The 26,187-nt window shown below is 38.0% G+C and overlaps 2 protein-coding genes across 2 annotated transcripts; both read left to right on the forward strand.

Annotated features, from left to right (window-relative positions):
• The first annotated feature begins 11,076 nt into the window (after positions 1-11,076).
• On the forward strand, positions 11,077-12,910 carry LOC122974426 (E3 ubiquitin-protein ligase TRIM21-like). The gene has a single exon (XM_044342456.1). It carries the CDS (start codon positions 11,077-11,079, stop codon positions 12,721-12,723), a length of 1,647 nt encoding a protein of 548 aa, XP_044198391.1. The 3' UTR covers positions 12,724-12,910.
• Positions 12,911-15,384: 2,474 nt separating this feature from the next.
• map1lc3c (microtubule-associated protein 1 light chain 3 gamma) lies at positions 15,385-19,540 on the forward strand. Its single transcript, XM_044343021.1, has 4 exons — positions 15,385-15,543; positions 15,636-15,691; positions 15,787-15,893; positions 19,211-19,540. Exons 1-4 carry the CDS (start codon positions 15,411-15,413, stop codon positions 19,371-19,373), a joined length of 459 nt encoding a protein of 152 aa, XP_044198956.1. The 5' UTR covers positions 15,385-15,410; the 3' UTR covers positions 19,374-19,540.
• Positions 19,541-26,187: the final 6,647 nt, after the last annotated feature.

Consider the following 26,187-nt stretch of genomic DNA (forward strand, 5'->3'; position numbering starts at 1 on the left):
CTCTTTATCCCTCACTGAAGCATAGCACTCTGGATTTTGTCATGATTCAAGCCACTGAGTGCTTCTCTTAATTCTCTTCCCACTCCGATAAAATTTATGCCATTGTCTGATCTTAAAGATGAATCTTCCTAATGCATGGATACAGGAGTCTGTGTCAAGTGTATATGCAACTTCAAAATGTACTACCCTGCTTGCCATGCAGGTGAAGATTACACCATATCTTTTCACAAGACTTCGTCCTCTCTTGATCTCTATAGGACCGAAGTAATCCACTCCTACATCTGTAAATGGAGGCTTGTCTGGTAAAATCCTCTCCAGGGGCAAGTCTGCCATTTTTTGTTCTCGAACTCTGCCCCGCTGTCGTTTACACACAACACAGTCTGTAATGACCTGTCTTGCAGGAGAGTTAGCTTTGATAATCCAGTATTTCTTACGGAGGCGAGACAGCATATAATTTCTTCCTCCATGTCTGAGTTGTTCATGAATATGTCGTAATAATAGTGTGGATATGTGAAGGTCCTTCGAGAGAATAATTGGATGCTTGGCCTCCTCTGGCATCACTAGTCTATTCAGGTAACCACCTACTCTCAAAAGTCCATCATCCAGCACTGGATCCAGTTTGTACAAATGATTGCTTCTTTTGACGCCAGGTTTACCAGCTTCTAGTACAAGCAGTTCTTCTTTGAATCTTTGTCTTTTACTGAAAGAGATAATGGTGCTTTCTGCTTGGACAAGATCTTCAGGACATAAACACTGTCCACAGAGTGTTGTTTTAAAGACTTGCATCTCTTTTTCAAAGCTCCAAAAGGATGTACTTTCATCTGGTATTCAACAAGATCTTGCTGCAAATGACTATCGGGCCACCACAGGAATCACAGATAGTCACAATACTTTTCTGATACTCTGACTTGATGAAAAATTGCTTGATGTCAGCCATCAAAGCAACCGGCTCTTGTCTGAATCTGATGAGAACTCCAATGAGTGAGTTGGTAAGGTCTGGACCCTGCAGCAGTTGGCAGTTAAGTCATGTTCCTTTAAAGACTGCACCACAGTCAAACACTACCCTTAAGGTTCCTTTCTTTGAGTGATACACTCCGTGATGTGGGATGTACCAGAGTTCTCCATAGCTTCGATTCAGCTGGTCAACTGGTACCACTTCAGCATAACCATTGACAATCAACTCACGGTTCCGATACGTAATCATGGATTTGAGTCACGGATCGGATCTTTTTAGGATCAGCAAAAAAAGGGGAGAGACAAATAAAACTCTGTTTTCCATTTATTCTGTAACACACAGCAAGAAACAGCAATGAACTTTTGCCCATGGTCTTAAATGAAAACTTTCAAGACAAACAACATTTAAGATGTCCAATGTTTAAATAAAATAAAATAAAATATATGAAATATTCAATGCTCAATTATTGTTAAATTAAATTGCAATATGAAGCATGATACCTTCCTCTTTTAAACACGGTAGTGAATGAAACAACAGTCTGTGTCCACATCATCAAAACTTGATGATAACTTAGAAACATGAACACACGTCTTGTCCAGCGGCTTGTTGAACGAGCCATCAAACAAACATTGACCACTAACATCAGTTAGCAGCTACATAGCTAATTAGCTGCTTAGCTGCATCACATCAAACAGAGTGTAAACATACCCCACATGTCACTTCCGACCCGTTAGATGCTGCTTCGATCGTTACCCTTCAAAATCCCTGTTAGTGACATGCTGTCTGCCCATGTCTTGCACTTACAGCAGTTTGTTTACCTTGTCTTAAATGAGACATTAAATTTTGCAATTAATCCACAGTTCATATGCCTGCCGAACCGTGGGGGGCGATCCCTACGGATCACAGATCAACTACGATCAGTTGCACCCCTAGTTAACACTTGTTATTCTAGTCACTTTAAGCATATTACTCAATATACGACTCAGCTTAATAACGAACTAAAGAAACTGTCAGAAGCAAGCAGCCAGACCTCCTGCACACTCATGCACTAATCACAAAACATCAACAGGTGACTGAACAACCATTCAATTAAAAATGGGATCAATTCCACATGAATGAGTGAGTCCAAGCAGCTCACTGTAACTTCAACAAGCAAACTACCCACAACACATTATATGATCTCTGCTGCATTCTTGTTCAGGAGATAAATTCACACAACAGCCACAGAGACATTTAACCATCAGAGATTAAATTAGCGACCAAAGAGACAGAGAGAGAGAAGCTGTATATGACTCACGTTATCTGATGTTTTCTTCTTTCTTTCATGGAGATGAAGTATTCATGTCATAACATCCATTTGTGGCTGTTGGTCATCTTGTTTGTTAATTAACAGAACTTTGTGGCTGCTGGTTAACCAGTCTGATATCATTAGCAACAATGACAAACAAGCTAACTCTCCTGGTTGTTTCTCCGGTTGCTTCTCTCTCCAGCCTCCCTGGTGGCGTCCTGCTGCTGCTGCGCTGCACAGTCCAGATCATTTCTTCCATTAGCTTAACAACAGTCCTTAACAGTCCTTCCATGGATGTATAAAGAGTCCTTCAGGCTGCTACAACAAGCCAGCTGTTGCATTGGCTAACGCAAGGAGCTATCCACTGCTGCTACTCTGCCTTACAGTGGAGAGAATTGAAGATGAATTCTGGAAACTATCATTGGTCAAATTTAGGTCTGAAGTGGTGGAATAATAAGAAAGAAACAAACAAACACATGAAATACAATAGTGCCTTCACACCTTTGGTGCTCAGGCCCTAACAAGAACTTTGCGAATTTCCTTTCATTAGGGACCGAGCCCAAAAGGAAGAGGACCCTATTGTTTTTCGTGTGTTTGTTTGTTTGTTTCTTTCTTTCTTTCTTTCTTTCTTTATTATTATGCCACTTAAACCCTAAATTTGACCCCCTAAACATGCTCAAACTCACCAAATTTGGCACACACATCAGGTGTCATGAAAAATTTGCTAAAATGTAAAAATCAACCCCCAAAGTGTCAAAATGTGCTTTGTAGCACCACCTATGTAACTAATATGGCTGCCACAGCCCGTAGGAATGTCGTAGAGAGATCAAACCAAAACTCAATTATTTGTCTAATCAAGACCTACAAATCATATGCTGACACCCCTGACCTAAATCCAACAGGAAGTCTGTAATTAGCCTTTCAAAATAAGACTTTGCCCCAATTTAGGCCCCCATACAAAAGCTATCTCTTCCGAGGGCGTTAATGGTATCGGCTTTAGACTTAAATACATTACTTATGACACTGGGCTGAAAAATAGTTTTTAAAAACTTTGTAATAACTCGAACGCTGGAAGTTGCAGTGCCACCTCACCCTTACAATGTAAAACAATGGGGGGGCAATCTATTGGCATGAACTTTGTGTCAAACAGAGGCTTCTGATGTCTAAACTATAAGTCTGACCACTTTCAAATCTGTATCAATGGATTCACCATGAAATTTCCTACTAAAAATATGATTTTTAATGTAAGATTTGGCCAAAGTCATGGGATTTATGAGGAGATTTCAGAAAAAGCGTACTCTAAAATCCTCCTCTCCAACTGCTCCTGGTGATGTCACTCCCTCAGTGCGGTGAAACATTCCGCAATACACACTCATTATAAAATCACAGGAGGAGCAAGAAAAGACTTTAAAACTCACCCTCTAATATCTCAAAAACAATATAAGAAAGAAAAAACATGTAAATTCAAGATTTGTAGGTCAACGTCTCATGACTCATTTAAAGTTCAAATAAAGTCTGTATCTAAAACTATGTGGAAGCATTAAATGTTCAAAAAGGTGTGGGTTCGCTCACACTCTCCATTCAAATCAAATTTTGACCAGGTCATATGGGTTAAAAGTCTTTCCTTTTCTAAAAACAGACTTGATGAAAATTAGAAAAATAATTTGTTTTACACACAAACTCATCAAGAGTTTTCAATTTACTAATTGAAATTCAAGTGAATGGGCCCAAAACTTGCATAATTTTGATGACACAGATATAAGCAAGACAGACATGTCTCACCCTGCAGAAAATTCTCATCCTGTCATTCAAACTTTCAAAATAAAAGCACACACACTTGTAAGAAATAACCCTCATTTTTAAAAAGCAAAATGATCTGATCCCGACGGGCAGAGTGCGAGGCCCCGACCAACGCTGCTTGCAGCTTTAATTCCATTTGTTGTCAAATTTTCTCGTACCAAAATGTTCTTTGAGCAAATCTTTTGCTCTTTGATAGCCCTTGGCTGGGGGCAGATGTTGACAACTGCACTAAGTCAACAAAAGTCTTTTGGATGCCCTCTTGTATATTGCTCTAGAAAATGCAGGGAGTCACTGTAGTCATCACTCTTTTTTTCCACTTCTCTCTCAAATGCCCTGATGAAAACTTTGTACTGTAAAGGATCACCATCATAAACAGGAATGACTCTTGGTGGTAAAGTAGAAGAGAGATTTTGTTGAGCCAGGAGAGCAGTGATGTAATTTTGCCTCTGTATTAGGTTACACATATCATCTTGGTTACCATCATTCAATACAGGGGTGTAGTGCGAACATGCCCCTGCATACCTGGCTGCATATGACTCATATGTACATTTTGCCTTTGAGGAGAGTGTTGTATTAGATGGGTCATATCATGAGGTCGAACAGATGGTCCATGAGCTGTTTCTTTTGGTCTAACAACCTGTTGCTGGGAAGAAGAGTCAGTTTCCTTCAACACATTCTGATGTTTCATTTCTTGCAGTTCCTTTTCTCAAATTAGAGTTCATCCCATCAGACACTCTAGAGCTGCTTCTTGTTCCAATGACCTCAAGTATGTTGATTTTTGCATTGGTTGCTGCCAGTTCAGTTTCTACTTCCAGTTGTTCTTTCTTTCTTTTCAATTGTTCTTCTTGTGTCTTAAGCTCATGTTTTTTCTTCAGGGCAGCAACACGTTCCATGAGAGCAGCCTTTTCTGCCTGAGCTTTAATGCAAGCAGAGGATGTTGAAGATGCACGTAATGAAGAACTGGATTTGTGCTTTGATTTAGGTTTTGAGGCATTCGAAACGCTGTCATCAGGTCCAATGTCATCTGAATTTACTACACTTTGTAGTATGACACTTTCAGCAATGGAGTGTGCAATTTGCTGTCCAGCCTCAGGTAACCACACCTTTACGTCTTGTATAAACCCTTTAAAGATTTCCATTTTTTGTTGAAACCACTGATTTTGCTTTTCAAGTTCATCTTTAGGCAGTGGTAAATTCACCAGTGATTCATGGTTTTGCTTGACTTCATCAAAGAGCTTGATTAATTGAAACAAATTAGATTGTACTTCTCTTGCATTTTCCTTTGATTTCATGAGCTCTTTCAGAATTTCCATTAACTTGTTAGCTTGTTTACATTTCCTGTTTCTTGTCTTCTGACAATTTGCAGTGAACAATTCCAAGCCTTTGGCAGTGTGTTTGATAACTCTTTTTTCCTTTTCAACATCGTCATCTTGTGACTGAGCATCAGACTTAACAACAGACATATTTGTCCACTGTCCCTTTAAGACTTGTTGACAAAAGCCGAATGCCGGCACAGTGTTTCACACAGCTGATCGATGTGCAATTGTAGCTTTCAGTCTTCAGTCAACCAACTCCATTATAATAGCCGTTTTCCAATACAGCTTCACATATAGCTTCTCCAATAAAGCTTAATGCTTGCACATACATACTCACTCAGTTTGATGAAGATGTCCACCTGGTTGGATGTCCTCTTTGTTGTTCCGCAAGACAATGCTCAGTCTGTCTGAATGAATCACGAGCTCCAGTTTCAGTCGGAGAGACAGTTCTTACTTAGGTGTAATGGCAATTTTCATTTTTCAATGTCCTTTCATTTCCTATTTTTCCAGTTTGCCATTAATACACAGGTAAGTTAGGTTAGGAGTGATCTTACACAGGTTCAGAAACAGATTTTCCAGTCAGTTGGCTGCCGTTTAGTTTGTTGTTTTATTGAAGTATTTGTACAAGTCATGAACATACCAGGTTTCTGTCCTGCCAGCTGTAGTGTGTGTCTGTTACCGGTCAGGTAAGAACTGTATGTGCTCCCCCTGTCTGTGCCTATTGTTTCCTGTCACCTATGCCCCTACATATTCAACCCTGTGCATCTAATGACCGCCACCCAGTGTCCAAAGTAATACTATAAGTTATAACTAAACAAATGATATGCCAACAATCAACATAAATGGCTCCTACAGTCATATGCAGCTTTGTATCATCATTTTCAATATTTTCTCTCTGCACTGTAGGGTAAAGTCCCTGCATGTTTCGAAGGCAGACAGCACAAGCCTCAAACAACAGACCAGCTCTTTCTTCAACATCCCAGGAATGCTGTCCAATAATATATAAGTGAGAGTCCCAAACTCCTCACTGACCAGACCATCTAAACAACCTGCTGCAAACAGAAAGGATCAGATAAGGAACCCCCCATCTCCTGTATGGTCACCAAACCAGACCACTGACCCTTAGATTTTGTCTAAGGTCAATTATTGTTGTGTGCTTATGTGTGTATATCACAGTATGTGTTGTTATGCACTTTAGTTAGACTTTTACTCTACTGCCTTTAAGCCAAGAAATGTACCACTAACATAATCCCATCATCCATGATAACAATATCATGTTTAGTACCATTCTGCTTGTTTCACTTTCAGAATACTAAAGCTACTATCGAAATTGCAAAATTAGGAATCATGCAATTGTTGAATTGTGAATACGTTGATTAATGGAGTAACTGTATTCAGGAACTGTGCTCGCCTGTCCCTGGACAGGAGGGGACTGACCCTACTCCCCCCGAACTCTGCAACCCCTGGGATTGGCTATGATGCACCTTCTGGGCAGGCAGACAGAAACTTTAAAACAGGGTCTTATCTGAGACTCTTTGCTGTTTTTTTTTAAAGCTGCATCTTTTGGCTGCTGCTTGCTTTTGTCTTTGTCTTCTTGCTTTCCGCCATGCTGGTTGAGAGCCTGCATTTTGCTGGTCTGAAAATGTGACTCAGAACAACAGGAGGTGAAACATCAGAATGTAGAGTCATGAGTTGAGGATCAAACCGAGGAGAGCATGAAAGCATAAACCAGGAGCTCTCTTCCAATGGAAACTTTTCAAGTCCAGACCAGCCAACTCATTCATCATTACAAGATCCAAACTCCAGTTCCTCACCCGAGCACATCAGACACCATTCTCTGCAAGAAGCCACCCCAGAGAGCAAGCAAGTATTTGTACAAAATCTTAATGAACTTGCTTGAACCCTGGTGCTTTCATGATTTGTCATTTCAATTGGCAATTCAGAACTAAGCTGTTGTACCGTTGATTTGACTGCTTCTCAGGTACCAGTCATCTCATCTGTTTATCAGGTCTCTCATACCAACTACACAATAGATAACTCTGCATCATGCATTCAAATCATTCACTAGCCATAGCCTCGTGTACCAGTTTCAGTCACTTAACCTTAAAAGACCTATACCTTTGCAAAATCATAATTAAGATTAATAACAATCACAATTCTAATTGATCTCTCTTGTGTGGCCAACAAGGAGGATTACTTCCCTGTTCTTATACCGACTCTAATTTGAGTTGTCACTGGACGAATAACTTCATGTTGGAGTTCTGCACAATAATAATTCATAATTTCCCTATAAAATCATAAAAATATTTGAGTTCACAAATTCCTACACCCAAAAACTGCACATATCCAGTTTCACTCTCATACAATCATCACTTGCTACAGCCTCAAAAATGACCTTACAGTTAACACAGTGTCAACAAAAACTTTATTTCATAAAGTTAGGATGTACTGTAGGCCTCTATAGTTTGTAGTAGATTGGTTTAAATTGTATAATAATATACTAATATACTTGCAACTGAGTGTAGTTTCCAAATCTGTTCAGTGCTACTTAGAAGTGAATTTCATCCCAAATTACCAAATTCAAAAAAACAAAAGTGTTTCTGGATGAACACAGCTGGAATTTAGAGCTGGAAATTATGAAAAAGCAAATAGAAATAATTAGTAGAGTACACTGAGATAAGAAAGGATCAGATTATACAACTAAACCTGATTTGTATTTAACTAAGTCTTAATTAAGACTGAGCTCTGCTGTCTATGTTCTGCAGAGATGGTATTTAAAGTATTTTAAATATGATTGTGATAAGGTTTGCAAACAAAATAGTTTTGTTTTATCTCATAAAAATCGTTAGACACTAATGTGGCTAAAGATTGCAAAAAAAGTTCTAGAATGACATGTTTTAACAACTTAGATGGTTTGTAATTTAATTTGGTTGAAACATTTATCTGATGAATTGTAATGACTTTAGTAATCCCTTGAATTTTTGTCTCATGTCATCAACAGGTCAGAATTACTCCTTCTCCAAAACTTCAGTTCATGACAAGATACGTCTAAAATAAAGACTGAATTCCAGTCAGCTGTAGGTTAGACTGGCTTGTTAGCATGTAACTTACAGTTCACATGCTAACTGCATGTTAACTATTCTTAAACAAGCAGGTTATTGCAGTATTGCTGCTACAGCCTCCATTGTTTTCAAAGTAAATATGAGAGCAGCACTTTTTGTTACTATACTTCCACCACAGCTCAACAGGGAAACACTGTCCGAGGAAACACAAAGAGGGAATTTGATGCTAAAAAGACTAAATGTGTCAGATATCCACTTGATATGATTAACTCAACTTTTAAATGACTGTGTGGACACACTGTGGATTTTGGCCTCCATCACTTCCATTGAAAGCACATTTGAAGGATCTTTTAATATCCAGTATAAACAGGAGGAATGATTACAGCGAGGAGAACCTCTTTCACTGTTCATATGGACACCTGACTGTTGTTTTAAGACACACTTGAAAAATTGTGAACCGTTCTTTAAGTTATACCCCTCACCATTAACATTCAGGACAGTCCAATCAGAATTCATACACTTTGAGTTATCAGCGGATATTTACCTGAAATCCTTCATAAAGCAACTTTTACAACTCTTTTACAACCTGTTGATTAAACTTGACTTTTGTTTGCTGAAAATATTGTTTTTCTCCATATCCTGTATAAACTGTGTTTACATATTTTCAATTAAAAAAACACTAAAATATGTTATTTGTCAAGTGGTGTCCAAACTTTTGCATACAGCTGTATATATCTATACACTACAGGATCCTTTCTGCTTAAATATTTGCACGTTCACTTATACAGTTTAAGGTATTGTAATATTTATTGTATGTAGATAATTTTAATAAATAATTTAACTAATTTAATTTCTTATTTCAGTCTTATTTATTTCATTAAATTAGGAGTTCATCTATTTTCTTGCTGTAACTTGAATTTTCCCCCCAATGAACAATTAAGTTTTATCTAATAAAAGGTTTCTGTTACTGCAATAAAAGTTTCTTAAACAGGGAAGATCATTACAGTCATCAAGATTTACTAAAACAGGTTGAGGATTCAAACCATCCAACTCCTGCTAACAAACACTTTTTAATTCTTTAAATGTTCCAAACCTCAGATTGACAGCAGAGCTGCTGACATGACGTTAGCTCTGTGGCTAACAGGGATCACACTACAACTCCCAAACTCCCAAAGGACAGTGCTGGCAGTGTGAAGCATCACTCAGTACAGAGATGATAGATTCTACATTTATCCCTGTCAGGACTGTGGTGGTTCACCACAAAACAGTCTCAACTAATCGGCTTTACAGCAAAGGAACAAATAAGGTAGAACATGAAGCAAAATATAGAAATCGTATCTGCATGTGGTTGAATAAAATCATCCTTTGGTTGTTGTCAACTGTCTTTCACCTCATTTTGTGAAGTAAACTGGAAACTGTTTGTCGAAGTTAAAAAATGTGTTTTTGAAATAACTGTTGATTTAACATCAACGTTGACCAGACGACATTTGTTGAACTCAGTTCAAGATGAAGAGAAAAAAGAGTTAATAATTACATCAAAACTGGCTGCACAGTTCAGTGTTTGTATTTTAGTCTCTTGTGGCAAAAATAAATCTAAAATCAGGGTTTATTTGTTTTTTGATCACGTTGTGGAAAACCTCAAACTTTCAACACACATAATTAAGCTAAGCAACATCTTTTCACATGTCTTACTCCTCCCACCTGTCAGGTACAGTCTCACCTTTGCTCCATGATATTTCACAATAATCCTGTAAATCAGAAGGAGGAAACAAACTCACAATCAGAGCTGCAGTAAGAGGAGGAGCAACACTGGAAAGGCAAGAGAGCTGCAACGTCACTCTGCAGAAATGAAACTATAAGTTTGTCAGAGCGACAGCAGAGCTGCAGTCGAGTCTCTCCACTTCTGTCCAAATAAAAATTAAACTGAGTTCATCAAGTCTTTCTCAACAACACAGCAGAGTCTCTGCCAAACACTGGTGAGTACAACTGATCATATTTAATGTTTCAACAACCAGCTTTAACACAGCAGACAGGAAGTTCCACTCTTTTCATTTCATACTGACACTTGTGAAATTAGTGACAATATAACTAAAGATGTTTTTACACAGATTCAGTGAAACAACTTTAATTGTTTTTTAAACAGTCTCTCTGTGTCAGTTCTCAGGACTTTTGTAACTTGTAACTGAATTTCTGTGGTTTGGAGTTCAGCCTCACTCCAACCTCCCTGGTCTTATTACTATTTACTGATCACTTCCTACAGACACACTGCATTCTATTTCCTGTAGCTGTTTCACATTAAACGCTTTCTACCAACAAGCAGCAGCTTTTATTGTGAAGCAGTCTCTTACTGTATTTGTGTAAACCAGCTCACATAAAACACGTCATCAAAGTAAACAACAACTTTAAACTCACCATGCAGCCTTGTGGATAACTGTTTGAGCTGCCAGCACGACTTCAATGATCACAGTTGCTCACGACTCCGTTCATGTGTTCCCATCCCGATCAATAACAGGAAAATATAATTCAATATTACTTCACCCAGTATCATGTTATACTTATTACAACAGTAATTATCCTTATTTCATTTTCAGCAAATATTTCAAATTGAATTTTAAACAAATTGTGTCTTTTGTTTTTCACACTCAGTGTGTAGATATGTCTGCTGCCAGCTGTCTGCGATCTGAAGATCAGTTTCTGTGCTCCATCTGTCTGGATGTGTTCACTGATCCAGTCAGCACATCATGTGGACACAACTTCTGCAAAAACTGCATCACTGAACACTGGAACAGTAATGACCAGTACCTGTGTCCCATGTGTAAAGAGGTTTTCTACAGAAGACCTGAGCTTCACGTCAACACATTGCTCACTGAGGTTGTTTCTCAGTTCAGACAGGAAGCTCAACAGAAAGCCAGCAGCAGCAGCTCAGAGCAACAAGCTGCCAAACCAGGAGAAGTTCCCTGTGACGTCTGTACTGGAACCAAACTGAAGGCCCTGAAGTCCTGTCTGGTGTGTCTGACCTCCTACTGTGAGACTCACCTGGAGCCTCATCTGACAGCATCAGGAATGAAAAGACATCAGCTGATGGACCCTGTGGAGAACCTGGAAGACAGGATGTGTATGAAGCACGATAAACCTCCGGAGCTGTTCTGTAAGACCGACCAGACATGTGTCTGCATGCTCTGCTCTGTTTTAGACCACAAGACACATGAGTTTGTTCCTCTGAAAGAAGAATATGAAGGAAAGAAGGCAGAGCTGGGGAAGACAGAGGCTGAAATTCAGCAGATGATCCAGAAGAGACGACTGAAGATTCAAGAGATCAAACAGTCAGTTGACCTCAGTAAGGAAGATGCAGACAGAGAGATAGCAGAAGGTGTTCAGGTCTTCACCGCTCTGAAGGAGTCTGTTGAGAGAAGCCTGAATGAGCTCATTGAGACGATTGAAGAGAAGCAAAGAACGACAGAGAAACAGGCTGAAGACTTCATCAAAGAGCTGGAACAGGAAATCTCTGAGCTGATGAAGAGAAGCTCTGAGGTGAAGCAGCTCTCACGCTCTGAAGACCACCTCCACCTCCTCCAAAACTTCCCGTCCCTGAAAGCTGCTCCACCCACCAAAGACTGGACAGAGGTCAGCGTCCGTCCACCATCATATGAGGGGACTGTGGTGAGAGCTGTGACTCAGCTGGAGGAGACGCTCAGTAAAGAGATGAAGAAGCTGCTCGCTGAGGCTGAGCTGAAGAGGGTCCAGCAGTATGCAGTGGATGTGACTCTTGATCCTGATACAGCACATCCTAAACTCATCCTGTCTGATGATGAGAAACAAGTAAATTATGGTGATGTGAAGAAGAATCTCCCAGACAACCCAGAGAGATTTTCTGTTTGTGTTTGTGTTTTAGGAAAGCAGAGTTTCTCTTCAGGCAGATTTTACTTTGAGGTTCAGGTTAAAAGGAAGACTGACTGGAATTTAGGAGTGGCCAGAGAGTCCATCAACAGGAAGGGACAAATCACAGTGAGCCCTCAGGATGGTTACTGGACTATATGGTTGAGAAATGGAAATGAGTACATAGCTCGTAATGACCCTCCAGTCCGTCTCTCTCTGAAGTCTCAGCCTCAGAAGGTGGGGGTGTTTGTGGATTATGAGGAGGGTCTGGTCTCCTTTTATGACGTAGATGCTGCAGCTCTTATCTACTCCTTTACTGGCTGCTCCTTCACTGAGAAACTCTACCCATACTTCAGTCCCTGTAATAATATTGGTGGTAAAAACTCCGCCCCTCTGATCATCTGTCCTGTCAATCAAACTGAGTAGAGTAATCACGTGTTTTATGTCATAAATGTGTCTTTGTTTTTGAAGAGAGTAAATATACAAACACATTCTGGTTTATTATGAGAAAAAACACAAACTAGGATTTCTATCTAAAATTAAATCTCTATTTAAACATCTGATCAAATCCACAGAACTTTAGTTTCATTTCTAGTCAAAAACACAAAGTTTCCAAAAAAACAAAACTTTCAGTTTGAAGTGAAACCACAGAAAACAAAGTGTGAATATTTCACAGTGTCATAAAGCTTCATTGTAGAGTTCAGCTGAGACCATGACTCCACAGAATATGTGTCAATATTTTACAGGCTGTAATACGTGCTGAAACACTTAATGACAGAACAACAGAAATGAATTGATTGATTGATGATCATTTAAATTATTTGTCAGACAAACATTCTCAGGCTCCATCTTGTGATGTGAGGTTTTGCTGCTACTCTCTGCTCTATATGATGGTAACTTGAATATTTTTGGGTTTTGGACTGTTGGTCAGACAAAACATTCAAAGACACCTTGAACTCTTAGAAACTGTGATGAATATTTTCACCTTTTTCTGACATTTTATAGAGTAAATAATGATTCAAAATCAGGTTAAAACAAAGTTAATTGTTAATGAAAATAATCATTAGTTGCAGCTCTACAGTTGATTAATAGAATATGTGTATAATGTGTATAAAGGATTTTCTTATCTTGTCTGAGGTTTGTTTAGTTTCTGTCCACTTTGGCCAATTTGTTTGTTTGAATATTGAATAGATTGATTATGATTTAAAGAAATCTGTAAATATGTGATTGTAAAAACCTGTAAACTAAACTCTGTCTGTAGTTTTAATGTAAAGTTTTAAAAACATGGCCTGAGTAAGCAGTGACTTGTTGAACACCAAACACAAAAAATAAAAGCTGGTTTACAGAGAAGCTGTGTTTGTGTTTCTGTTACAGTTCATTAACAATCACAAATGTTTTTCTGCTTTCTTTACCAAACACTTATTAGTCTACATATGCAGCTTTGTATCATCATGTTTCAATATTTTCTCTCTGCACTGATTATTGTTTTTTACTTAATTGACCTACAATCTATTGAGAGGTTTGTTTTCTACTGAAGTAAATTATCCAAATGTTTTTATTGTTGCACATTGTTAAACTTTATGTCAACTGTACAGTAACCAGTATTTCAAGTAAAAGAGATTCAACAATAAATTCTGCAAACTCGTTCTGTACCAATAGAACAAACTACTATCAGCACAGAAAACCAGTCTGGACCAACAGCCTGTGGACTCCTGTTCCATGTCAATAGTCAGTTAATTATTGCACCGTTTCGTAGCCATTTTTAAAAGGTTCAGTAATTCCCTAAAACAGCTGATTTCTGTAGTTTTTAAAGGACGGGTTCACAATTGTTCAAATGTGTCTTAAAGCAAAAATCAGGAGCCCAAAAACAGTGAAACATGTTTTTCTTGCTGTAATCATTCCTCCTGTTCATACTGACCATTAGAAGATCCCTTCATAATGACCTTACAATGTAAGTGATGGGGGACAAAATCTACAGTCATTTTTGTCTCAGTTGGGTGGGGTGTGTCAGTGTCTGTGTTTGATTGACAGCAGCTGGGGGGGTGTCTGTGTTTGACTGACAGCAGGTGGCAGGCTACCAGTGTTACACCATATGAATGGAAAGTAAACAAACTGCTGTAGCTACAAGTCATGCACAGACAGCGTGTCGCTAACAGGGATTTTGAAGAGCAACGACCAAACCAGCATCTAATGGGTCTGAAGCAACATTTGCAGGTATGTTTACATGCTGTTTAATGTGCTGCAGCTGTGCAGCTAATTAGCTATCTAGCTGCTAACTGATGTTAGCGGTACACTTTTCCCTGGTGAATGTTTGTTGGTGGCTCATTCAACAAGCTAAGCTGCAGGACAAGACTTGTGTTCATGTTTGTAAGTTAGATAAGAAGGAGACTTAAGCAGGAAAGCTAATGTGGGTTCAGAGTCTGTGGCTCTTGTGTTGTGTAGCAGGATGCAATCAGGCTCAGTGTGACCATCTGCTCTGACTGTGATAGAACGACACATTATCACTTTATGCAAAATTTGATTTGCTGTGTTGAAATAAGGTCTCCAGCTGACAGATAATGGGAGGGTATCTAATTGAAATAATGTAAAACTAGGGGGAACCATGATGCAATCAAACAATTTAAAATATACATTTATATGTCTTTGGTCTCTTTCTCAGGAAAGGGATTTACAGAGCAGATAAGTTGCTGTAGCAGACAAAAATAGGCAATTTAATGTCAGTTGGACTTTAAGCCATATATACAAAGACACTACCATTATTTACTAAGTATGTCCCCATTTTGAGTGTATCAAATGCTTCAAAACAGTAAACAAACCTCAACACAAACGTCTCATATTGATTCAGTGTTATAGAAAGCTTTATTTGGTAATGTGATATCAACAAACAGGCTGCAGTCCTCACTCAGCTGTAAACTGCTTTAGGGTCCCAGCATTGCTGCTGTCGGCCCTTCTATGAGGCCTCTTGTCTCTGCTCGGTCTGGAGCTCCGCTGCTCCTCTAACCTGATTAATCCGCAGATGATTCACGCTGTGACTGCGGCCATGTGCTAATCAGCTGATGCGCCGCAGCCGCCTCTCCTCTCTATTTAACTCCCGCTCTGCTCTCTGCAAACACATGTTCAAGCAGCTCTCCATCACACACACACTCTCTCACTCATACTCACACACACACACATACACAGACAGCATGCCTCCGTTTGACAAAACCCATCCGCAGAGCAAACCCTTCAAACTGAGGAAGAGCTTCGGTAAACCTTTCAAACACGTCAAAGATGGAGGAAAAGTCGCTTAGAAACTAAAAAAAAAAAAAAAATTAAACTGTTTTGCTCTTTCTGTGCAGCTACGAGGAAACAAGAAGTGGCAGGAATAAGGTCCAAATTCCCCAACAAAATCCCGGTAAGTTTGTGACAGAAATGATTCATAATTCATCATGAAATGTGTTTTTATTTTTTTATTTTAACCTCATCTGTCTGCTGCTGCTGCTGCTTCAGGTGATAATTGAACGCTACGAAAGGGAAAAGTTTCTTCCTCCGCTGGATAAAACCAAGTTCCTGGTGCCGCATGAACTCACCATGACTCAGTTTGTCACCATCATCAGGTACAAATTCATCTCACCGTGTTTATAAGTGCAGCCAAGAGCCCGAAGTGTTCAAATATATCAAATATGTCAGGCGGAATATCAGAGAAACTGTTTAAAAATGATACTGAAGATGTTTCGACTATTTGCTGAATGATGCAACCGAAGAAAAGATGATGTCTCAGGTCTGAATATTTCAGTTTAAATATGTAGTTATGATTTGTATGAAAAATTGCGTTTTCTAACTTAAAACTTTTTAAAGGGGGAAATTAGCATTAAACCTGGTTTTAAAGGTAAATCTAAATCCTTCTGTCTTTTAAAATTATTGAAAAAAAAAAACCAACATGCTAAGTAGGACTGCAGCTAATTTTATATTTTCTTGATTGATCAATTAGTAGTTTGTTCCATAAAACGTCAGAAAACTGTGAGAAACGTCATCGATGTTTCCGACAACCCAGATGCAACCTGAAGATCCTCAGTTTACTGTCAGAGGACTAAAACCAGAAAATATATATTTTTAAGAAGCTCAAATGTGTTTTTTAAATGACTCCAAACGATAACTTGATAATCAGAATAGTTAATGATTAGTTTTCTGTTGATCCAGACATGTTGTACTGTAGCAGAAGTGAAACTCAGACTTACTGGAAAAGATCTGTTGATCAGGTGATTATTTATTTATTTTTAAATGTAGGGACCGGTCTATTTTCTGGAAATGATTAAGAAATATTAAACTTCACCCACATTCATAAATTCTACCTGACTTTCAGTCTTTTGACACTTCAGATTTGTTACTTCCTCTCAGATTCTCTTGTCATGATTACTCAGCAGAAACTGTCAACACATTACAAACTGTTATGTAACCGATACGTGTCACACAAATCTGTTTAGGAAACGACTAATAAGACGAAATCTGAGCTCCCTCCCCCCAAATCAACATTTTGAAAGAATATTTTCTCTAATTTGTGAGCTCCACCTCATCAGTCTGCTTTATGTGAAGTCTTATGAGTCTGTAGTTCGTCCGTCACGTGGTGATTCGTTGCAGAACAGCTGCTGACGACTGGACACGCTCACTTCAGACGTTTTCCTTGTCATCTGAATTAACAGGAACGTTTTCATCTCTGCTGCCGTCATTCCACCAGAGAAACCTTTTTAAAGTACTGTCAATATGTCACGCAGCCTTTTTTAAAAAAGAAGTCAGGCTTTAAATCATTTTTATTAATACTTCACATTGCCTAGAGGACGGCTCTCACTAATACACGTTAAATTCACTTAAAGAATCACTTTTCTCACTTTGTTTTTAGTTACATCTCTTCATGCAAATAGTTAGTTAGTCCAGTTTTAGAGATTTCAGCCTCCATTCAATTCAACAGCAACATGTTTCTATAATATTCTGGATAATCCAAAGAATATGAAGTCAACAGTTTCATCAGATCTTTTTTTCTTAAGTATGAAGCAACTTTAAAACTGTTCAGTGTGTTTCTGGAAAAACGACATAAAACATTTTGTAAATACTGTCAGCAGAGACAGAAATAACCAGTAAAATTGCAAAACTCAATACTAGAAGTGAGAATTTGTTTTTTTTTTTTCATGAACCAAACTTTTGAAAGATCTTGTTTTATTAATCTTAAGAGCAGACTGAAGACTGGAACTGACTTTACTTTGTTCTGATCAGTTTCACATCTTTGACCCTGAAGTTAATCAGCACCTATTGATTTAAGTGATTTTTCTCCCAGATCATCTGCATTTAAGTTGACTGTAAACAGTCACTTTCACTCCAGATCTCTCAAGTTCTTCATTTCATCTTTGTCATCGTTACACAGCAGGAAGTCAGCAGTTCAGTTTCTCTGCTTCAGTGGTCAGATGAGTGTTAATTATCTTAAACAGGAAGTAGATTGTTGCACAACAATCAAGATGTTTACTTTTTTAAAACTCCTTAAACTTTAAATTCCAATGACTGATTTATTAAACCACATTTAAACTTCCATGATGTAACGAGGCTGCAGCTGCATCAGAGTCTTAAAGCTCAACAGACAAGACTTCAGCTGTTCACAGATTTCACACCACATACTGATACTGAACAGTTTGTTCTGTATATTTTCACAGCTGGTATCCAAGAAGTCCATGAGACTGATTCATTTCAGAGTTAATAAATTAGGTAAAACTTAAAATAAGGGCTGGATATCAAACCTCAGTACATATCTGGTACAGATGGAAATGTGTCAAACTGTCAAGTGTTGGAAAGTTATTGAACGTCTTCATGTTTGTTCTTTTATACTTTTTTATACTACACGTCCTGTTTTGCATCTACAGACTTTATTTCATTTTGGCAAAGATGACCTTTAACATTTAAAAACTTTCAAATGCATAAAAATCTTTTTGGTGTCGATACTGAAACTCTATAAAAGTTCTGGAACTGAAACATGATTAATGTTAGTTTTTCCTGCTATAGAAAGTCAACATGTCTGCTGTGAGAGTGGAAGTTAAGATTCAGCTCAGTTTAACCAGCAGTTGAGATCATTTTATCAAAGATTTCTCTCCCACACTTGAGTTACTTTAAGTGTGATTTTATTCCAACACCCTGCTGGAGCCGTCCAACTGAAACGTGTTGCTAACAGTCATGTAAAATCATTCTAAGACTCTGATTTATTTTTTATTTTTCCTCTTGTTTTCAATCCGGTGACTTCAAACAGCAGCTTTTTGTCCACTGAGTGACTTTACTAAGCAAAGACACTCCAGATCTTTCCCTTTCACCGTCCTGTCCACACACCTGTAACTCAGGCGTCTTGAGCTACTTTAAATGTGTTTTGTATTTTATTCCAACACCCTGATGAAGGGTTCTTATTGTCCTCAGTCATTGTGGTTCTTGACTCTGAGGGCTGAGTGATTTTTAGAGAAGTACTTTTTGTCCTCTTGAGATTAATCTCAGTTTAACCTGAAGTTGAGTCTATTTTGTCACACAGATGTTTTTCTAAACACTTACTACCAGTTTTGTTTTGAGCTGTCTGTGGAGCCATTTAGAAATAGTGCCTCATTTTCACTGTGCAATGCATTGTGGGGATAATAGTCTGCATTCTGACATTTTTGTGTGTAGGTTTGTCATTTTTTCCATAGTGAACACACACATACTTGGAGCTGCTCAGAGTTATGATTGGAATTTGCAGCCAGCTGAAGTCTCCAGCTGCTGCAGCACCTCCTTTAAATACCAGACGACAATAGTTGCTGCACATTTCTGCTGACCAGCGTCTCATTAAGAGCAGCAGGTATGTGAAGCAGCTAACAGACAGACAGCCTGCCGGACGACTCATGACTTCTTCTTTTTGTCTTTTGTCTCGTGTCAGGAACCGCATGGCTCTGCTGCCCACTCAGGCTTTCTACCTGCTCATCAACAACAGCGGACTGGCCAGCATGTCGCTCACCATGGCTCAGGTTTACAAAGACCACCAGGACGAGGACGGCTTCCTCTACATGACCTACGCCTCGCAGGAGATATTCGGACACTAGCGAACGTTCACCGCTTTAGGTTTTATTCAATGATGAAGGCTGCTGGCCTCTTAACTCAGCTGTAAATAGAAAAAAAAATATTCTGTATATATTGTAATATTTGTTTGTGTAAGATGAATTTTAATTAATCTGTGTGGATCCAATAAATCTTATGTATAAATAATGAATCTGTGCCGTCTGATGGTTCAGATTAACTTTCTATCAAATAGTTTTTACAGTTAAGTTGTATTTCTGAAGCTATTTTCAGTCCAGTTAGTATAAAGTTTTTAAAGTCAGCTTAGAGTCACATCTACTACTTGTACACAAATGGTCACATATGACCTTATTGATCCCTGCTGTACATGTTACTGTAGACCTGAAATAATTAGTTGATAGAAGAAAGGTTTGATAACTGACAGTTTTTGAGCAAAACTGTCCAAAATTCTCTGGTAGCAGCTTCTCATGTGTGAATATTTGCTGTTTTTATCATGGTGAACAGAACATCTTCATGTTTCTGACGGTTGTTCAGTCAGAACGAGTCATCTGAATGTAACTCGGGATTCAGGGAATAATGATCATGATGATTTTCACTATTGTCTGATATTTTATACACTGATCCATCAAATCCAGTTAGCTGTCAGATTTTGTTTCACTATTTTTTTCATTGTTTGAATTAGAGCTGCAATAATTGGTCAATTATTAGTCGATTGTCAAAAAATTAATTAATTATAACAAAAAAAAAGCCAAAATTCTCTGGTTTGAGCTCCTGAAATGAATATTAGAAAACTGAATATCTTTGGGTTGTGGACAAAACAAGACATCTTAGGTTGCATTTTTTTTGGGAAACAGTGATTGACATTTTTCACCATTTTCAGATATTTTAAAGACCAAATATCTAATTGATTAACCGAGACAATAATCAACAGATTATTAAATAATGAAACCAATTGTTCATTGCAGCCTTAGTGTGAATCAGATGCAGGTTAATCTACAGTATCGTCCTCTGAGCTGCTCTCTGTCCACTAGATGGCAGCATAGATGCACCAAACTGAAGCTGGAGTCACTGAATCTCCTTCAGTTTATAGTTGTTTGTTCATTTCTTTGGGTTGAAAAAGACATAAAAACAAAACATCTTTATACCAGTTTCATTATGTGTCCTGGAGGACGACCTGGGAATTCATTGAAGACAAAAACAGACTTTTACAGTTTAAACACAAACCTGATGTCTCAGATTGTTTTTTTTTCAGAAAAGGTTTTTTGCCTTTGAAGAAACTTCCAAAGAAGAACATAAAAGTTTCTTTGTTGGTCTCTGATGCAGAAAAAAATAGTTTTTGTATAAAATATTATAGAATCAGACAGAATCTCGACCCACAACCTCGTTCATAGTAAACCTGCTGGAACCTGGTGTGGCTGCATCAGCTCAGAATAATTAATTATCAGCTGATCAGAACATTGATCAGTGTCATGATAATGAACATCATGTCTGAGTCTCTACATTAACTACAGTCCAGTCTGAATGCTGACAGCTTTAACTTCATTTTAACGTTTTTAACATAGAAGTTTTGTGTCAAGTTGGCGACTTTTTAAAGTTTTTGCAGATTCTCCCTTCAGTACGGTAGCCCAGAGGTGCAAAACACAACATTTCAGGAATGTTAAAAGAAAAAATAAAGCAAAGAACTTTAATAGATAAAAAGTAACATAAAAATGTACATAAGATCTACAAATATAAAACCTCAGATGAGCGATGCTACGATTATTGTGGCCAAATATCACAGTAAACAGTTTTATCATGATAATCGTCAAACTTTACTGAAATACAACTAATTAGTGCTAAAATGTACAGTAGCAGTTAAAAGTTTGGACACATTTTCAAGATCAAATTAATGGGAAAGTGTGTTAAATTACACTTTACAAATTACACTTTGCATGACATATTTTTATTCTGTTCAATTACAAAGTAAAGATTCCTTCAGTTCTTGTGCTATAATGCAAAAAAATAAAAGACTTTTTCAAACATAAATCTGATGAAAGGACAGCGTTCTGTCTCTGCTCACTTCAGCCAGTTTTGTCTGTTGAGGAAAATATCTTCCAGTGATTAAGACTTTACCACATTTCATCACAAATGTCATTAGAGGAGTTGGCGTTAGTGGTCTTGTGGATCTCAGTGGCTCCTTTAGAGTTGCAGAGATAGTTTTGATGATAGTTTACACTTCATTAGCTGTAATGAAATTAAGAAAACTGATTACGTCCACTTAATCTCCAGCAGCTGCCTCACTGAGGAGGAAACAGTCTCTCAGTTTAACACAACTTCATGGTTTTACAGGATTCACCTGTGAGTGTTCAGGCCTCAGTCAGCCTCTTTAAAGCTAAAAGTCATTTTTATTAGGAAATCAGTGATTTTTATTTTGACTACATATGTATTTGTTTCAATGTGTGAGACAATTTATGAGTAATTTACGAGGTTCACAAATGCTTTTTCCAACCCACAAACATTTATCAACCAATTTGAACAAATGTAAAACAAAACAAAACAAAAAAAAAAAAAATTGAATAATTTTTCTGCTTACATACACTCACCGGTCACTTTATTAGGAACACCTGTGTAATATAAAGTAATCTAATACAACATAAATTCTACTTCATGAAGCTTTTACATTGTCAGTTTTTGTTGACATTGTCAGAAAGGTGATAATTCTACTTTATATTCATTAATAAGGTCGTAGTGGGTGGTGGTGGTGAACTGGAGTGAATTACAGTGAATGGTGTTCCTATTATAATGTCTACTCCAATTTGAGAGAGGCGAAATATTAGGAACACTTTCTAAATATAATTCACTCCAGTAAACCATCCACTACGACCTCAATAATAAACATAAAGTAGAATCATCACCTTCAAGCTTCATAAAAGTATCATTTATGTTGGAGCTGTTGTATTAGATTCATTAGATTGAACAGGTGTTTCTAATAAAACGGTCGCTGAGTGGATGTTTCTAACTTCAAGTTCGTTAATCTAATATTTGCTTTTGAAAAGCTTCCAGAGCATAAAAATGTCTTTGATCATAAATTCATCATGTTTATGACTTTCTTAATCTCTTAGTAACTACAAACTGGTTTCAAACCAGTGACTTAATAAAGCAGGTTGCAGCATTAAAACTTAAATATCATAACTTGAACAATAAACAATCTCATAGTGTAAACAGGAAGCATCACGAGCTTTAACATAACTTCCACAAAATGAATCCTTTGTGACTTTACGTGTGACTTTGTTTTATGTCCATCTGCAGAAATATGTGTTTTAAAATAAGTTGTATTCATGCAGTTTTCAGTGAGATTATTAATTAAACTAACCAACGTTGGGAGTCAGCTTTTATTTCTTAAAATAATTCTACTGATCTACAAGTAAACACATACGCAAAGTAACTTATCTTTGTTTTTTTCTGATGTAATATTTGACAGCAGGATTAGAAGAAGTCATATAAAGGTTGAACACATATACATCCTGCTGTGGAGCAGATGAACTGATGGATTTATGTCAGAAGGTTTCGGTTTTGTTTTGTTTTTGAGAGAAACTTTTTGTTTAATGGAGTCAGAGGTTCTGCTTAATGTCCTGCAGCAGTCAGCCGGTGACCGCGGATCCTCTGGGAAGCCAATCGCTGCAGTTAATGAAGCCTGTTGTTGTGCAGCTGTAATGGTTCCAGCTTCACACAGACTCATTATGCCTATCTGGATGTTCCCTCATTTGGTCTCATTTGGGAAATGGGGTTTTTGTCTTACTCATCAATTAGCAGTGTTGGGAGTTTAGAGGGGAGCAAAAACTTGTACATTAGAAACTTTTATTCTTTCACTTTAATTTCTAAAGTCAGCGAAGCTTCCAGACCATGAATCTAATTTCCTTAAAACACTCCAGTTATCCTCTAACTTGTGTTATTATCTATTGGCTGCAAACTTTAATACAAAGGACACGACAGTATGTTTAATACTGTCAGAGGTCACATGATAATGACAATACAGTTAATTTAATTAATTCAATTAACAAGAATTAAAGCTTATTAGACACAGGTGTAGTGACTTGATTTCGACAAAACAAAAAAAACCTAAGCCACAGTGAGGACTTGTGCTTAAGATGTATTTATTTACCACCATGTACCATTACAGCCTTTGCTATACGCACACTTACACCAATAACTTGAATGAAAACAAACAAAAAAAGGCTTAAAGATTAGCCTCTAAACGGCGGTCAAAAACTGTGTGCTTCTCCCGGTGAGCAGCACACCTGAGGAGTAATTACCTCTTCTTCTACATATGCATTTCCATATGCTGCTGTCCAACACTCCACCTACCACTGTGGCAACCAGGGAATGACCTTAACACACACACATAGATACAAATGGCTCTAACAACAGGAATAGTTCAACATTTTGAGAGATAAGTTATTTCTGAGAGTGAGAAGATTGATATCTGGGGTCAGGATGTGGTTAGCCTTAGCATAGCTTAGCATAAAGACTCAAAGCGGGGGGAAACAGCTAGCATGGCTCTCGCTAAATGCACTAGAAACTGAAGAATGCAAAAACAAAACAAGCTAAAAATATTTCATTTTAGACAAATAAAAATATAAATAAATAATCTTTAAAATGTTTATAAAGCACTACATTAAAACCAGGTCATTTGAGTTGTTTGATTCGTTTCATAGTGAATTTAAAAAATGCTACAGGCTAATAAACAAATCTTTGTTGTTGTTTTATTAAAGTTGATATTGAAAATATTGCAACATCACTGAAGAAGACTACAGATCGGACAAAAAGAAGAAGATGTAAACTGTGATGAGTGTTAACTACGGACTGTTTAGGTGATAATTTTACTGTTTACCTTCATTTTCAGGTAAAGATGGGGGGGTTTTTGCGTCATGTCTGATCGTCTGACTTTCTACTTTTTAGTGATGTCTCGTATTCACAGATTTCAGATATGAACTTGGTGATTATAATGTTGTTATTGATAGAAATGATGATAAAACTACTAAAACACACGTTATAAGTAGAATTATACTTGAAGTAAATAAACAGTATTTGATCATTTTAACTGGTATTTGACTGAAGTCCAGTTGGAACAGATCAGATAGTAAAATCCAGGGTAAACAGAGTAAACAGTCTCCAGAACTCGCCTCAGTTTACTTTCAGGGAGTAAAAGTGACTCCGTCCTTATTGATATTCACCCAACATTTAAGCCACACTTGATGAGCCATTTACGGACATAAAATATCCCATTTAACCTGCGTGTTCATTAAAAGTTCATGTGCTCCCTTCACAGCCCTGCAGCAGGAATGAGGTTTAAATATTCATGATCCCACCGACAGACTCGCTCACCTCCACCAAACCAGACTCTGTCCTTGTTTGGCCTCAGCGTCTCTCCTCCTCGCCTGCCGACGTCACTCGGCTGTCTGGGTTGCAGCAGAGGTCAGAAAGTTGCAGATTCAAACCTGCGGGCTGCTGAGGAAAGTTTTTGGGGGTTTTGATTGTGAAATACTTTCCAGGTTGTCGTCCTCGATCCTCAAAAACTCTCACTCATCGTTTGAAACCATGTCTACATTAAACCGCGTGAAAGCGATGCGTCCAAAGCAGGAGTTTCAGTTCATTCCTCGTTAAAGCGCCAAAACGGGTAATTCTCCTCCTACTGGGCATGTGCGGAGGACAGACGAACAAGTCAGCCGCAGAAAACCAGAGAGAGAAAGGTGGCAGATATCTACGTTTAACTCTAAACAAGAGAACAACACACACATGAAGCCGTCCGCCATTGTTGTTTCTTCTTCCAATGAAACGCAGCGCTACTGCCACCACCATGACAGCATTTCTACAAAGCTCTGTTTTCCCCGTACACAATACAACGCCAAGCCGGCGTTTTCACATCTACACACTCTGGAGGCTGTCAAGGAAAAGCTCCGTTTTCAGGGGAGAAAAACGTTGTTTTAGTCTGGATGGAGGAAAGAAAACGGACATGGTCACCATCGGTTTGAAAAGGGCAGAAACACAAAGCAAAAATACAGACAAAACACAAAGGGTTGCGTTGGTGTTAGCGTTTTGCTACGGGTGCAGCACAGGTGTTAAGATGAAATAGAATTCAGGAAGTCCAGAACAGAGTTTGAAGATGTCGTGGAAAAATCCTCAGATGGGCCAATAAGTCTTCAGATTACTCACGACTCAACACAAAACTCAAAAACTCATAAGAAAGAGAGAGACTCAAAAAAATACACTGGAAGCTGGTAGAGTTCAATATGAAGAGGTTTACTGTGCATTTAAAACCGAGGCCTCCTTGTCCCGAGACAAAAGAAAAGACTTGATGCAAAATCATAAAATCTCATATTATATACTTTTCAAAACCCCTCCTATTGTGGGGCTTAGTTTCTAGTCTCCACCTAATTTTTAATTAAATTCAGCCATCTGGTCATTATTTCTGAGATTCATAAGTGACCTTGACGCTTTGGTGATAATACAAGTGTGACTTATCTTAGCGATTACTGTCTCAGCATCTTCCACCTTTTTCTCACACTAAAAATGGACCCGACAGCCTTTAACCATTTCACACAGAAAACCAAATTGCTATATCACATATTAACCTTATTGCTAACTTCCATGGGAACTGTCTCTTATTGGCTTACTGCTATCTTTGCACTCTCACTGGCACATTCGTCATAAGAAGGCAGTTTTCCACCACAAAGGTTTATCAGACACCAAAACACTGAGTGGATGTTTATAATTCTACAATATGAGACGTTAAATTACATCCAGAGCATTTGATAATGATACGTTAGCTTAGCTTTTTTTAAATGTGTCTGTGCTGTCTGC

This window comes from Thunnus albacares, chromosome 3 (genome assembly GCF_914725855.1).
Source record: "Thunnus albacares chromosome 3, fThuAlb1.1, whole genome shotgun sequence".
Taxonomy (NCBI): Eukaryota; Metazoa; Chordata; class Actinopteri; order Scombriformes; family Scombridae; genus Thunnus; species Thunnus albacares.